Source organism: Aspergillus bombycis (genome assembly GCF_001792695.1).
Source record: "Aspergillus bombycis strain NRRL26010 chromosome Unknown contig00111, whole genome shotgun sequence".
In the NCBI taxonomy this organism is placed as follows: Eukaryota; Fungi; Ascomycota; class Eurotiomycetes; order Eurotiales; family Aspergillaceae; genus Aspergillus; species Aspergillus bombycis.
Genome location: NW_019170113.1, coordinates 40,952 through 56,486, shown reverse-complemented (window position 1 = coordinate 56,486; position 15,535 = coordinate 40,952). Strand labels below are relative to the sequence as shown.

The 15,535-nt window shown below is 49.5% G+C and overlaps 5 protein-coding genes across 5 annotated transcripts; 2 read left to right on the top strand and 3 right to left on the bottom strand.

The window, feature by feature from the left end:
• Positions 1 to 1,542: 1,542 nt before the first annotated feature.
• ABOM_010085 (SDR family NAD(P)-dependent oxidoreductase) lies at positions 1,543 to 2,455 on the bottom strand (the record flags this gene model as incomplete). Its single annotated transcript, XM_022537213.1, has 3 exons — positions 1,543 to 1,838; positions 1,887 to 2,342; positions 2,398 to 2,455. 3 exons carry the CDS (start codon positions 2,453 to 2,455, stop codon positions 1,543 to 1,545), a joined length of 810 nt encoding a protein of 269 aa, XP_022385178.1.
• Positions 2,456 to 2,744: 289 nt separating this feature from the next.
• Positions 2,745 to 5,659, top strand: ABOM_010084 (C2H2 type zinc finger domain protein; the record flags this gene model as incomplete). Its single annotated transcript, XM_022537212.1, has 6 exons — positions 2,745 to 2,947; positions 3,017 to 3,462; positions 3,516 to 3,806; positions 3,858 to 4,899; positions 4,953 to 5,368; positions 5,433 to 5,659. 6 exons carry the CDS (start codon positions 2,745 to 2,747, stop codon positions 5,657 to 5,659), a joined length of 2,625 nt encoding a protein of 874 aa, XP_022385177.1.
• Positions 5,660 to 9,209: 3,550 nt separating this feature from the next.
• ABOM_010083 (GATA-like domain-containing protein) lies at positions 9,210 to 10,799 on the top strand (the record flags this gene model as incomplete). The annotated part of the gene is made up of 4 exons (XM_022537211.1): positions 9,210 to 9,315; positions 9,365 to 9,549; positions 9,599 to 10,079; positions 10,153 to 10,799. The coding sequence occupies 4 exons, from the start codon at positions 9,210 to 9,212 to the stop codon at positions 10,797 to 10,799; spliced, it is 1,419 nt and encodes a 472-aa protein (XP_022385180.1).
• A 231-nt stretch (positions 10,800 to 11,030) lies between these two features.
• Positions 11,031 to 12,580, bottom strand: ABOM_010082 (uncharacterized protein; the record flags this gene model as incomplete). Its single annotated transcript, XM_022537210.1, has 2 exons — positions 11,031 to 11,591; positions 12,575 to 12,580. 2 exons carry the CDS (start codon positions 12,578 to 12,580, stop codon positions 11,031 to 11,033), a joined length of 567 nt encoding a protein of 188 aa, XP_022385179.1.
• Positions 12,581 to 13,016: 436 nt separating this feature from the next.
• Positions 13,017 to 14,922, bottom strand: ABOM_010081 (uncharacterized protein; the record flags this gene model as incomplete). The annotated part of the gene is made up of 3 exons (XM_022537209.1): positions 13,017 to 13,927; positions 13,993 to 14,757; positions 14,907 to 14,922. 3 exons carry the CDS (start codon positions 14,920 to 14,922, stop codon positions 13,017 to 13,019), a joined length of 1,692 nt encoding a protein of 563 aa, XP_022385182.1.
• Between the last annotated feature and the right edge of the window lie 613 nt (positions 14,923 to 15,535).

The window sequence follows — 15,535 nt, the reverse complement described above, 5'->3', positions numbered from 1 at the left end:
AACCAGTGGGTCGCTTCAGCCCTCGGGCGGGGCTTTCTGCGGATGACGATCTCCCGGAGACTGAAGAGCAGCATGTCCAGACTACAGAGTATTGTTGTATGGACGTACATAACTCTCATAAAGTCAGGGGCACGGTAATCGGGATCGGCATTGAACCCGCCTACCCCGCTCAACACACATCAGACGAACTGCGTGATCTTCATCACAGAAAAAGCAAATATATGTACGTTCCTGCCAATGACGGTCCTTGAGAGATATTTCTCTTCAGCTCAACTCTAGCACTGCCCCACTCGCTCATGGATAGCTGAGGGTAAAGCGAAGATCAGTAAATGTCTGATGAGCACGTGAAAGTATCGACAGATGGTCGAGAATAATGCTGAACACGGCAGCTTTCCCCGAGGGTTAATAGGCAAATCTTATCGCTCTGGTCATGTTAGGGCACGATGATGAGCTGGGGCTACATCCATATCCCTTTCTGATTGGCTCTACCCTGGCAGCGTGACAGATCCTACTCTATAGCGGCAGCAGTTCATAACAAAATACATTACCTACTTACTAGGTGAAACATATCGGTAAGGATCATTCAAGTTCTTTCTTCACGATCCACCAAGAGTGCTATCTCTGTGACTTGGAGCAATGGTCCTCCTTGGGAATGGGATCAGGATTTCGACGCAAACTGAAAGGGTTTTACAGATACAGTACCAGCTCCGTACATCCGCTGTTGTAGATGGGAGATATCTGCTTTGCCATTATCATGCATGACCGAAACCCTCGCCCTCTGGGAGTGGTGTGGTGCTATAGTACAGTACTAGTACTCGGACCTAGGACTGTGAGGTGCGTGTCCCGGAGTGTCGGAGGACGTTCCCTGATCATTCGGGATTAGTCACGTACTATCATAAAAGCGACGGACCTTGACACAAGGTCTAGGTTCGAGGGCACGTAAAATCAGTGTCTAATAACGATCTCAGTTCCGAACAAACTCCCCTTCTATCGTTTTTGATTAATGGGTTAACCGCAGCAAAATAGTGGTCCAGTGGATAGCTTGGTGTACATACTCCAGGCCTTATCATGAGGGCTACTCCACATGTATACTTTGACTCTTGCTTTAGGCTGTTAGATTAGCTGCCGAGAAAACAAAAGTGGCTCTAAGTTAAGCTCAAGATTTATAGAAAATGAAAATAAAAAAAGAAACTCTCCGCATCAAACCTGTGTGGTAGAGTCTTATGTTGGAGTCGATGCATGTTTACCCCAACACGTATGGGCCTTGGCAGTTGGAGACACCGGATGAGATCACATCACAATACAAGATACTACTTGAGACTTAGCCGGATTAGGTTCTTTTTTAATATTCCAAGGTCATTCTAATCGCGCAGACTACAATAGTACTAGTAGGAAATGCTCTGGGATCAGTGGCTGGTGGGTGTACAGTCATTAAATCAGCTCGGAGTTTCAGAAGCTTAATTATTCACCTATCATCAATAATAGAGCCATAACCAATGATTGCCGTGTCGTAGATGCCAATTTCACTTCATCAGTGTTGCACTAATTGACAATATACCCCCCATCCACAACCAAGGCATGGCCTTGAATAAAAGATGCGAAAGTGGAACACAGAAACAGTACAGTATCTGCAACTTCGTCCGGTTGCCCCATCCTGCTCATTGGGGCAATATCCACGGCGGGCCTCAGTCTCTCGCGAATTTCTTCGCTGTGTGTTGTCAACGGTGTCTCGATTATACCTGGACAGACACAATTCACTCTGATGCCATCTTGTGAATAGTCTATAGCGTCAGATCGCGTCATGGCTATTATGGCGGCTTTGGAGCTACAATAGGCAGCTGCAGACGTCAGTGAAGCTGCAGAAATAAAAGAAGGCATTGACTCACGAGCCTTAGAACGGCCAACCAACCCTAGCTGGCTTGCAATATTGACCACAGCCCCCCTCTGAGGAGGGCGACTGGGATCATGACTCGGTAGTGGCTCCTGCTTGATCATCTGTCTTAGTTCTGCCCTTGAAGATAGCCAGCATCCTCGATAGTTGACATTGTTGATTTGGTCAAAGGTCTCCGTCGACATTTCTGTCGATCGCAGAGCATCTCCGAGGATTCCAGCGCAGTTCACTGCGTAATCCAACCGACCAAAAGTATGGGCGATCTCGCCAATAAAAGAGTCCACGAATTGTTCATCTGCGATATTTCCCGCTCGGACAACGAGCTGAGCTTGAGGATGGGAGCTAAGGATTGCTTGTTTGGTTTCGTCTAACGAGGTTGGGTTAATGTCTGTGATCGCGATTCTGTCACAGCCCGTCGAGGCAAAACTTCTTGCAACTGCTGCTCCGATACCTGGTGCGCATGTTAGCCATACAAACCATAGGAGCTTCGTGATATCTTATCGCACCAGTCCCACCCGCTCCAGTGATGACGGCCACACCGGGAAACGTATAACTGCGCGCCATGAATCCGCCTGGAGGTTGTCTCGAGCTTAGCTGTGGGATCTTCTTGCCAAAACGAAAAGAAGAAAGAATATCTACTACTACTACTTATACACAGTAGTATCCAAATAAATGAAGAATGCCCAATTAAGCCGATCGGGTTGTTGTTATGTTGGAGTCGGCAAGTCGCGGTGGGGCTGCTGGGGTGGCGCTAGTGTTGGAGTCAATCTTTCTCTCTTGTTCCGTTCCCTCAAACTCCATTCAACCTCCTCCAAGTCAAAAGTCCACCAACCCACACCCGAACCCCCCTTGCATGCAATTGTCTCCAAGTGGGGAGCTATACCTATCTGAATCGTCTGTGTGTTACTCCCCCAAATGTCTTGATGCTGTCCCAATCATCCTCACCTCAACCTCGGGGCAATCGTCGCTCGAGTGTTGGAGCAAAAGCTCGTGTCTGCGACCATTGCGGACGGACATTCAGGAGAACGGAACATCTGGAACGGCACGTACGCACTCGTAAGTTGGATCCCGTCCTCGTGGAAAAAATCAAGTAATAAATTACGTCGGATATCGCATTGTCCGCAGTAAGTGGTCCATTATTAAATATTCCTGTGCAGATACAAAGGAGAAGCCGTATGTCTGTTTCTGTGGAGCTGCATTTACCCGACGGGATCTGCTAAAGCGCCACACGCGCATCACCCATGAGAATAATGGCTTGATATCGCCGACCTCACAGTCCCAGCAAGAGGCTGCAGGACAGTCGCTTGTGCGGCGTACATCAGATCCTCCGGTGACTCAACCATACAATGTACAACCCGCACCACGCCCGGATATTCCTCTCGTACCACCTCCCATGGGGCAGTGGTCTGGGCCGCAGCACGGACCGTACCTGGAGCAGAGCCAGAGCATGCTTAATGCAGGTGGTAATAGTGCAGGCTTAGGCCCACATCCTGCAGTAACTCATGATGCGGACATCTTACAGGCTGCTCAACTTTTGCTTCCTGGTAGCTTTCGGGACACTCAGCCCCCTCGTAAGTATCATCCACCATGGTCCTCAAACAGTCCTATGGTTAACCCTCTCTAGCCCAACCCTTGCCGTATCTTCCGGAGGAGCTTAATCATTTCCAAGAATTCACCCATTTCTTGGACTCCATTGGATTGCCTTCGGAATGGGTTCCTGCCCTGAGGGAAGTACCTCAGGTCCAGGGTACAGTTCCTACAGACGTGCCTGACCCGGTCAGGAACCCTAGAGAGCCGCAACAGGGTACCTCTCGTCGGAGCCAGGCGGAGCGCTCGCGCGCTGATTCACCCTTCCGATCCTGGCTGCCCTCGGTACCTTCTGAGGATCAAAGCTTAGGAGCGGTTTCCGACTATGGTGAGCAGACCGCCGAGTTCCGTTGAGATCTAGGTTACTAACTTTCTCCAGAACCTCCTCAACATTCCATGAAGGTCATTCCGCCGAAGGTTAGCGAAGAACAGCGGCTCCGTCTTGCCGCTTCCTTAGAAGAGCATCGTCACCTTATCTCCGACTTCGTCCTCCCGTCGCGGCACACGTTAACAAGGTATCTGACATCTTTTTTTGATGGATTCCATCCTCATCTACCATATCTACATCTTCCAACACTGCGAATCAATGAGCGCGCCCCTGAGCTTGTTTTAGCCTTGATGACAATAGGTGCCCAGTATCGGTTTGAGCACCGTAACGCAGAACGGCTTTTCTATGCTTCCAAGGCGATTGTGCTGCATAAACTGTCAAAAGAAACACACGCACCACTGGCAACATATAATGGTATCATCCAAATACCGTTAGATAGCATTCGTGAACCATCCCAACAAACAGGCCAAGCTACAGCACTATCTCCTTCGGGAAATGATCTCGGAATGAGTGCGTGGAGACAAATCGAAACCATTCGCACCCTGCTCACCTTAATGGGATACGCCACATGGGAGAAGTCTGAACTGGTTCAAGAAGCCTTTAGTTTACAAGGCCTGTTGGTGCGGTGCTTGCGCGAATTCGGCTTGACTGAAAACATTACGGTTGCCCCAAGACACTCACCTATGCAGTGGCATGAGTGGGCGGAAGAAGAATCAATTCGACGTACTAGGTTCATTTCCTTCTGCTTCGTCCATGTCCATAGTATAGCATACAACATCTACCCGGTACTTCGCAGCAGTGAGGTCCACTTGCGACTACCCTGTTCCACGAAGGAGTGGAAAGCAACCACCGCCCAGGAATGGGAGCTTGCTCAGAAAGAGGTCGGCGCTCAACAACTGTTCTTTCAGGACGCCCTAGCGCTCTTACTACAACCATCGCGGACGACAGTCCTGCTAGATCCGATCCCTGCGCCACTTGGAAACTACATTCTTCTTCACGGTCTTCTTCAGCGTATCCATCTTGTGAGTGAGCTCTCTTTACCGACCGGAGACCAAGCCCTTGCGCTACCGACAGAAGAGCTGAATAAACTAGAGTAAGTTGCTCCTATCTTATATCTTTTGGTCAGCCATTGACGTTCCTCGCTAGGAGAGCCCTCCGGTCCTGGACCTCAGTTTGGCAACAAGCCCCGGAATCGAGCCTTGATCCTCACAATGACAATGGTCCCATCCCCTTTACTTCGAGTTCACTATTAGGATTAGCCTACGTTCGCCTTTCCCTGAATCTGGGGCCATACCGCCAACTCGAGACAAGGGACCCATACCGTATAGCCTCTGCATTGCACAGATCACCTCGGCCTGGCAGAAGCTATCGACTGACTCCTGCACTTATATATTCGGCGCATGCGTTAAGTATCCCTGTGCGGCTTGGAATCGATCATGTTGCGCGCAGTCAAGCGTTCTTTTGGAGCGTCCGCCACTCGATTTCCAGTCTAGAATGTGCCGTCCTCCTCAGCAAGTGGCTTCTCTCTTTAGCGGTGACGGGGACTGATCAAAATTTGAGTGGTATGTACACATGGGTTGATCATCAGGATTTACAGTGCAGGTTAGCTAATTTTGATTCGCCTAGATAATGAGAGTCGAATATTGAACTGGACACGTTGTATTGTCGAAGAAGCATATTCCTCGATGGACTTGGAAGACTGGGAAACTGTCCCTAGCTTGGACCCTGCCAGCCTTGGGCTTGCAGTCATCAAGCTCTGGTCCCGTCTGTTCCGAAAGAACACGCAATGGCCGTTTATCAATGTTCTTGGAGAAAGTCTTGAAAAATACCTGGCATTGATCCGGCCGGGCTGAAAGATCAGTATATATCTTGATATCCGGTATAGAGGGCGCTACTTATCGCAGGGTACAATGACAGGCGGGTCGACAAATAACCCAAAAACAAACCGGCATCGGTAACTTTGGTTCTACCGCGTGTTCCTCAGCTCATACTAGGGTCCCCATGTGGACTAAGTCGGCCTACTGAGCACTGCCTTCCTGTTCAATAGGCGATTTTGTGGCCAAGCCAAGTATGGATACAACATTACGCATATATCTGGATAGTCAAGAGCCCTATCCTGGCGAGAGCCCGGCTTTTTGCACTATTCCAGTCTCATAAGGTTTGGTAATCTTGGCGCACACGGGTTGAGGATGTGCCTGAGGGGATAGACATAGGTGTTCCACCCCTAAAGTCACGTATTGTCTTGAGCCCAACTCGGATTGGCGGAAGATATATTACCTGTGATTGGGATATATCGGAAAGCTTCAAAATCACCTTGTCAAGATACTTGTTTCTAGACGAAATCCTCATGGAATGCAGGCGAAAGCTTGTGCTATGCCAGCATGTGGCTTTGCAGGTCTTCGATCGTACTCATGGCTACCATAGAGGTAACAATGGTGGGTGCCGGCACAATTTCCTGGATGCATATACAGGCACCCAGTTATAGTTCGAAGCACACAAAATACAAGGACTCTGGATTTATTATTACAGGAAGCGGTTGTCCTATGTTAACAAACGGTTGTTGGCACTTCGGCTGGGTGTGCAGGCTTTTACTGTGGTCATGGATTGTACTTGAGAGCAATTGGAAGTGATTTCGGGCAGTTCATAGGCGATGTATTAGTGTGTATAAGAGACGACAACTTAGGGTGTTCAGATATACAAATAGATATGGTCTTATTATTGATATGTTGGATATTTAAATGCAATGACATATAGTAAACTCAAAAGAAATACGAAGGCAGAGCAAGGAAGAATATTAAGCAGGAAAAGAGGCAAAAACAAATAAAAAAGGATAAACCGACTGTGAAATTCACTATCACGATAATCACCGAATAGTTGAAAACCGGCCAGGAAACGGAAAAAAAAGATGTTGACGAGAGTGGGATTTGAACCCACGCCCCTTTCGAGACTGGAACCTTACTCCAGCTGAGAGATTATTAGTGAATGTTTGAGAAGACATGAGATTAACAGTGGTACTAACCGCCTTAGACCGCTCGGCCATCTCGCCTATTGGTTGCAGGGTTGATTGGTTTATGGTCTATTCAATGAAAAGCCATACAATCCATACATACAATGCCCTCGCTTTATAGACAGAGAAAATTTAATGCACTTTGTTACATTAGTTTTCGAGTTTTAATTGCTATTTGTCTTTGTTTCATTTCGTTTCGTTTCATCATGTTTTATCACCTTGTACCTTGTTTCATTTGGCCTTAGAGCTTCTGAAGGCAAGTGGAGTGATGAAATTTAGAATTAGCGGAAGAGTTTAACTAGTCATTTGTCATGTAAGGCTGGCTGTCGGGTAATAGAACAGCCTGATATCGTGATTTTCACTGAGAAACCCAGGACGTTACGATCATCGAATCCATCGGGTTTCAGACCTCAAGGGTGATCAACGTTTCCCTTCCCCGCTATTGAGGGCGATGTGTAGGACGACATCTGTGGGACTAAAGGGTCAAATTAGCTCGGTGCACGAGTAATATGCGCCCAGGTAGTTAAGCTAGTCGGGCAATGCTGGGATTTCGTAGCTCCTAATCTTGTCTTGGTATAGTGACGTAGGATGGGCGCTTATTATAGCTGCACCATTTCCATGGAACCGTGACTCTGGAATTTGTGTCTGGACTCTGGGGTTGATGTTGGCCGCGACGATCGCGGCTGTCGGTCCTCCGATGAAATGCTCAGCAAGGAGTGAAAAGGACCATAGTCTCGGTAATTCGTATGTAACATCTATAGGGATCTGGAGTAAGGCGAAACGTGGAATGCGGCAGACCCAATGACCAGGCCGCGGCATCAGGTGATAAGGGCCCCGTGACTGAATATGACCTATCCCCTTCCAGGCTTGTTCATCATTTCCAGGGTCTTAGTGCTTCCCATACTCCAGAAGAAGGTTTTATTTTCCCGATATGTTTTGGTTGGGACCAGGATAGAGATGGAATAATGCAAGGACAAACGATATTCCGAGAGAGAGAGAGAGAGAGAGAGAGAGAGAAAACGCGGTGCTGATTTTCGTTTGTACGCCAGCTGGTCAACCAATCACTCGGTGGAGGAGCCATACATGGGCGTCCATGTAACTCGTTCCAATTTAGGTCTGACAAGACCCTCGGACAGATGTGGCTTGAGGTCTTTCATGATCCTTTAAGAGGACGTGGATCACCAATGACACCTAGGAACTGAACGGTGAGTCGGTCATTTGACAGCAAGGCCATCCCACACCCAGCCTTTGATGGATATCCGCTGTCTTTTGGTGCTTAGTTCGGCCCCATTTCGTGGACGGGGGCCTGAATAGTTATGTCTAGAATCTCGAGGGATCCAATAAAGAGCAATGATCGTGTCAACTAAATACTACTAGTAGTAGTGCGGTGGCAAAGAATAAACCAATTGTCGCATTAACATTTGAGTACATCTCACAATCATGACCTAATAGTCTCCAGGACTTTACCCGATGTGGACCAAAACTACCTACTAGAAATGCGGTCCAGAAGTGTTTAGTCTACTTACGACTGACTGATTTTCCATGTACTGTACATCCCTCGCCCTGACCCTCGCTCGTTGAATTTGGTAAGTAAATACCTCTCTCAAATTCCCCAGCCCATGTGGACCGCCCTTTGTTCACCGTTTGCTCTTTAATCTCCTCCTGGACCAGTAGGAGCTCGTGGGAATGGCAGCTATCCAATGGTGCGATGATACGGCGGCAGCTTTCTCCCTCTCACTTTCTTTCCTTCCTGTTCTTCTCTTTATTGAACCCCTTTCGTTTCACTCACCATCCACTTTGGTCATCCTCTCACTCTACATACAGCATACGGTAAGACCCAACAGCGGGTAAGGCAACAAAGAGCCAGATCGTCGCTTGTTCTGCCTGCTTTAGTCCTCGTCTCGCCTTCCCCGAAACTACTGCATCTGCAGACTTCAATTGCGGCTGAAGAACGGTGTGAATATCTGGCCTGTCGAGTCGAGAGCTTGGCAAGGGAGGCTTGATTGCTTCATTACGCTGCGAGGAACTTCTGGGTTTTACTCGGCCTTTGACAACGTGCCCTTGCAGTGGCTTCCCCGGACTAGCCAACGGTTTTTTCCAATACGAGAGGGTATTCCACCTCTCATTTTTCCTCTTCTCTCTAGTAGTTATTGACCAAGTCTACCATTGGTTGTATCGCTCGCTTCCCCCTTCGTTGGTTGTGCTCTTTCCACACCCCTCAATTCACCGCCAGGCTTCTATCTGTGAATGCATTTCTGTTACCGCCATCACTCCTTGGACATTCTTCTCCCCAAAATGCAGCCACAACCTTCCCCCCTGACCATGTAGTTCCTGCGATACACTTTACTTGCTCCATACTTACCTCTCGCCAAGCTCACCCCCACCTTGCGCTCAAGATGGAGTCTCTCCCGAAAGGCTTGGTGTCGACAACGAGGAAAGTGCCGTCGGAGCTGGACGACAGGAATATCGTGGATACAGGCGATGTTAGGCGACTGTGGAAAGGTAGCCCATTCACCTCCGATGTAGCGATAAGCTGACTCAGATGTTTCAGTATACAACACTCACCCTTCGGTGCATGAAGGCGACATTGGATACAGACTGGAGAACTTCTTCTGGAGGATTTGGAGTAGCGATCGACTTCGCGGCTCGTTGGACGGATCCACGCTGGCCAACCTGTTTCAACAAATATCTGAGTCTAATCCAATATCGAGCTTTGCCCTTCAGCAGTTGAAGAAAGTGAGCAGACATAGCCCCGCGACACTAAACCAACCTTGCTATGGTATAGACAGGAGCTAATTTCGCCATCCAGGAAAGAGCGTCTCCTGCTGAAAGAGGAAGCAACGATAAACTGCAAGGGACGCCGGGTAATAGCGCCAGGAGAGCACCTTTACAGCCCATCTTGAAAAAATCAAGTGCGCCCTCGGGGGACACACATAAAACAACTCGGTTGCTCCTTACCGGTCTAGAAGGCCAGAGCATTACGCGCAAACCATCCAACCCCCCAACTCCCGTTCCACAATCACAACCTATGATGGGAGATTTTGATCGACCAGTTCTGAAGCCTAAGACCGTTTTTGTAAAAGGGAAGAATACCAAGCGTCGACCGGTGATCATGCGACGCAAATCATCACAAACATCTTCCGGTACCAGTACCTGTACCCAAAGCCCACACCGGACTTCGAAACTACTGACCCTGGGAGCTCGGACAACGCCATCCAAACAGGAAGAATCTAGTGATTCTGAGGCTGAGGCAGTGCATATAGAGCGTAAGTCGCCGTTTCAGGGCGCTAGGAATTATCTTCTAGGGAAGCCCCCCTTCAACTTCTAACTGCTCTATAGATGTTGCACCTCGTGAGAAAAGCAGTGATACGACCGACAAGCCACCCGAGTTGCCACCAGAGTTTCTACTCAACCTAAAAGAAATCCTCGCCAATAAAGGACCAGACCCACAGGGTGTCAAACCGACTTCCCCCAAATGGGGCTTTGTTACCACGGACGATTGGACCCACTACGATGTAAGATATCTATCGGCGGAGAACTATGAACAGCCGTCGTCAGAATCGCTGGTTGATAAGGGCTTTCGTTCCCGCTTCACGGAGCAAGTTGGCTTGGAAAAAGAGTACCTGGCCAAGTCCGTGGGAGCCAGCTCGAAAGACGGACTACTGCAGTTTCTTCAGTCTAGATCTTTTGAATTCAAGGCCAGTGATGCATCTCGTGCCCAGCCGGAATCGACTGTAGATACACCCGCCATGAGCTCCGGCATCCCAATCCCGACACCAAACACTGATAGCTCTACAACATTCTCTACTAACAGCCTTGGCCGTGCGACATTTGGAGGCTTCCCAACTCTATTGACACCCTTTTCACTGACGCGTGGACGCAGCCAGCTTAGTCTGCTCATTGAAGAGCACCAAAAAAGCAACCGGCAGAAAGTGATCCAATGGGTAGTGACGAACAACAGTGACATAATGCGGACACCTGGATAGCAGCTGTCGCCTTGGACGAGGACACTGGGTACCAGGGATTTTGAGGACCAAGACGTAGCTTGGGGCTAATAAGAGATTCAGGGTCTATGATATATGTATTAACGAAGTCCAAGAGCAAGTAGAATACACGGCAATGATCACTTTCGCGCCCAACCACCTCATCTATACAAACCACATCCCATGAGACCAGCTCACCTCCCACATAGAACCCAAGAAAAAAAGACCCCATCATTAAGCAGGAGCAACCTCCTTCTCCCCAGTCTCCAGGTCGCCACCAGGCCCCCGTCCACCCCGTAGCCTCCACCATCTCAGTCCCTCGATAACCATACCCCCAACCCAAAACACCAAGTTCACCAAATCCACCCAAACAGCATGCCTCATCCTCTTCGTCTTCTCCACCTCCTCCTCCGTCCCCTCCCCATAAACCCCAATATACAACCCCCCAAACACCCCAAAGACCACCAACCACAGAACCACCAACACAAACCCCCACCCAAGCCTCCCCAACGAACCCACCATCTTCCTCTCCCGCCCCAGCTTATCCAACTTCATCATCGCAACCCCATATCCCAGATACACCAGCCCAGTCCCCGCCCCCAGAGCCCCAGTAACGAGCGCATACACCCACTTTGCATTCTGCGGATCTCCGTTCTTATGCGCCGCGCGCACGTCCCGGCCGTACAGGCCCACGACGGTGAGCCCGAAGACGAGCTGCAGGAAGTGTAGGAGGAGCTGGCTGTGAGCTTTGAGGCGGGTCTGAGGGGCGCCGGCGGTGGGGGTGGTGGGGTGCTGCTGAGGTTGATTGAGTTGAGGTTGAGGGAGTCGTCATTGCCATTTTTGTTTTTGTGGGTTTTGTAAGCTTTGTTGCCGATTTTGAAGGCTTTGAAGAGGAGCATCCACCACATTTTTTTTGAGGTTCTTTGGGGTTCTTTTGTAGGTGGTGCTGGGTGTGTTGGATTAGATGTGGCTCTGGCTTGTATAGGAGACTGCAGAGAACCCCAAAAGATGAATAGATAGATAGATAGGTAGGTAGGTAGGCAAATAACCAAAAGCAGAAGGAGAATTCCAAATTAAGACCGAAGAATTAAGAAAAAAACACCCCAGTTCTCAAGGTCGAGAAGGAAGCGATCCAGCGCAGAAATATCAATTAAGACCCAACAATGGGGGTGTCTATTCGGGAGGATATAATAGAGAGAAGGCGTTTGCCGAACGAGAGGATTAAAAGAACTTTTTTCTCAATGAAGAAAATCCCGGACAAAGGAAAGGCGAAACTGATTGATTGATTGATTTTAAATGAGGGATTGAAGGGTGGGTTTGTGATTGTCTATCTCGATGATGGGAGTCGACTTACGCCCTTATATATGTCGTCGTTGTTATCAATGAATGGGTATATGGCTTTCGGGGTGTTTTGTCTTCATTTGCTTTATCTGTGTCCTGGCCTGTCGTTTGAGTGTTACTATATTAAGTATCTTCTGCTCTTTTTTTTTGTCCCCCTTAGAGTGGTTTGCGCCGTTCCTGTCCATTCATTTGGGGGTTTGTATCCTCTGTTGAAACATGGAGATTTTGTTATGGAGTCGTTGCAGAGGTTGCGCGCGCTTAGTGATGTTGCTTTTGTTTTGGATGTGTTGGTTAGCTTGAGGTAGACTAGGGTTGTACATCCTCGGTAGGCGCTGAAGAATTGATAATGGTTGGGATTGGGTGGTGATTGGGGAAGCGCTGGGGTGGATCGTCATCAATGGTCTAAATTTGGCACTGCAGAAGATGCTTGCGAAAACGGACATCGTTGATTGGAGGATAATGCTAGTCATGATTAACCATACATACATACATACGTCCATTTCTCAATCGCTGAGCAATGTCAATCCATCCATAATAACCTGTGCTCCTGCCAAGACGAAGGACACATCCCAACAATCCATTGTTCCTCCCTATGGCCGTCATACATAACAAAAAAATAATTCGATACCGAATACCAGCCTGGTCTACAACCAGTAGCCAGGAAATCCGTGCATTATACTGCCGACGTCATGCTCATCAATATCTCTGAGTGGGGATTCATTATGCAACCATTTGCTGAAAAAGAAGAATGATGAAAGGCTAAGATGCGACCATGCAAAAACCAAGACTAACAATAACGCAAAGATGACAAAGAAAACGAAGAAGCACGGCCTCAAGGGTGAAACATCACTCCACACGAGTGGGCCGTGCATTTAGTTGTCAGGGTGGTCGAGTCGTCCCCCCGTCTGTCGCAGTTTTAGCGCCGGCTGTGGCCGAGGTCTGATTCCCCGGCGGTAGCGGAGTCTTGAAGCACGTCGGGGGTGCAGGCGGCGCCGGGGGTGGTGCAGACACTGATTCCTCGTCGTCTTCATTTGCTATATAGTCATCGTCATGCAGTCCTGCCCCACCCATGGAGGAATGATCGACAGACGCCCGGTCATATCCCTGATCATATGCCGCTGGTTGAGCCGCCGCATTCTTCGTCACACTCTTCGTCGCCTTCTTGTTCTTCCGACCTTTCATCTTCGCTTTCTCCAGTAGTCTCTTCTTCTCTGCCAATCGCTTCCGCTCCTTGCGATCCTTGATCTCGTACTGCCGAATAAGAGCCTCTGGGGGACGACCAAAGATACTCTCATATTCGCAGAACTCACAAATCCAGAGGTCTTCCATGTTCGGTGGGTGATGAAGGTTAGCGTACTGCTGCTGGATCTTGCGCTGGCGTGCAGCCAAGGCGTAAATACTCCCAGGTGACCGCTTCTTCTTTTTACCTGTGGTTGTCGGATCTGCCCCTGGAGCTCGGTGTGACGATTGTCCTTGCTGATCCATCTGGGAAACGGCGTTGGGGCTGGTCTGCGTTCCTTGTGTAGAGAACCCTCTCTGGTTCTGTGCAGCGGGGGGTAGGGAATTGGGTGAACGATGTGTGGGGTACGGGCTCTGCGCTTGTAGCGCCATACCCTTCGATGAGTCGGATTCACATGTGAAGGTAAACTGGGTTTTCGTGGGGGTGGTAGTTTGCTGCTCCAACATGCTAACATTTCCCGATCCTCGAGGAGGCGAGGAGAATGCCGAGGCTGCAGCATTGGCTATAGCAGCAGAAATGATTCCTTGGTCGGATTTTGCAGCGGAGTCAACTGCAATGGGATGTGAGAAAAGTCCCCTAGGAGAGAAAGATGTGCAGATTCGCAATTCTACGTACCTGGCGAAGACAGAACCCCGTCGCGGCGAGCTGACGTCCGAGCTTGTGGCCAACTAACCTGAGTATGGAGAGACAATGAAGCCCTGCCCATGCTGCTACGAGCGCCTTGACGCCCAAGACGCCCTCTCCCCGCACCGGAAAGACCATTGGACACAGGGGATGCAGGACTTCCAGTGCCATAGAAAGTACTCACATGACTCCCTTCCCCAGATGTAGGTGCCGAGCTCGCGAGACCCATGCTAGAGAATTCAGGTGAGAGCGTGGAGTGGTGACCCGCTAGAGTTCCCGGTGTGGGGATCTTGCGTTTCTTCTTATTGTTAGTGTTCTCAAAGGCATCGTAGCCGTTGGGACCTGCCGAGGATGACTTGATTTGCGTCCGTGGTCCGTTACCCGGGTGCCCTGGTGGCATCGTCGGGGACGAGGACGATTCACGAAAGCCAGCACTGCGGCGCACAACCGCCGGGCCATCGTCGTCGCCGCTCTCCGCGTCAAAACCGTTCTCATAAGGGTGGTGGTGGTCGCGCTCAGGGGTCTGCTCAGGGCCGTCACACTGCTGTACGTACACCTTAGACTCATTCACAGCCTCTCCATTATCTGTACACGTTCCGTAAAACAGCTGCGTCGCTGGGGGAGCCGGGGGGTAGAGGATGGACTCGGCCGCCTCGGAAGACAGCCGAGAGCGGAGAGTACGCTTGGGAAGGGGACGGATCAGCCTATCCGGATAGACAGGCGACGGAGTATCTGGGGCTGTGTTATACATCCCATCTGCGGGCGACAGTATCAGCAACTGAACAACCAGCAGATCCTCTCTAGGGAGCTTGTCATCCAGCCCTGGGACAATCTCCTGAAATGACACATATCCAGGCCAGATGATATCCCCCAGAGGAGTAGGTATCCTTGGTGAAAGGACATACTCAGCGTAGCAGTCATTATGCCAGTGTCTTCGTCTCTTTGAACCTCCACAACCACAGCCACACGGGCTTTTGTCTCCTGACACTCCAGTTTGCCGATGATGAATACGACCAAGTCTCCCCCGCTTCTTTCACTCTATGCTCTTTTTTTCTTCTTCCTTTTTTTGGGGATGTAGTAGTTGATAGGATCCTTGTCTTTGAAATTATCTAGAGTGATATTCTTTGTGGCCAGACCTGATATGGTGAGGGTGGAAAGAAAGGACGAATACGGAGATGATCCTAAGCCCCAATACCCACTGTCAGTTGTCATGTTCTCAAATACTGCCAACCGAACCACAACTCGAGACTAAGTTCGGAGACACAGTGCCTAATTTCTCCCAGGTTCCCACCGGTCTCAAACACCAACGACAATCTAGAAAAGCAGAAGAAACTCACCAAGGGAACTATTTACCGACACCGCCGATGCAGACTTTTTGGTAGCCCAAGTTGTCGGTAAGGAAGGACCCCGGCACAAACCCCGACCGTCACCTCAACAGAAAGGAAAGGGAATGACAAAAAAATAAATAAGAAGAAATGACTGGCCAATCCAAACAATCGGAGAAGGGGGAACGGAAACGGGGAACGAGGGGGAA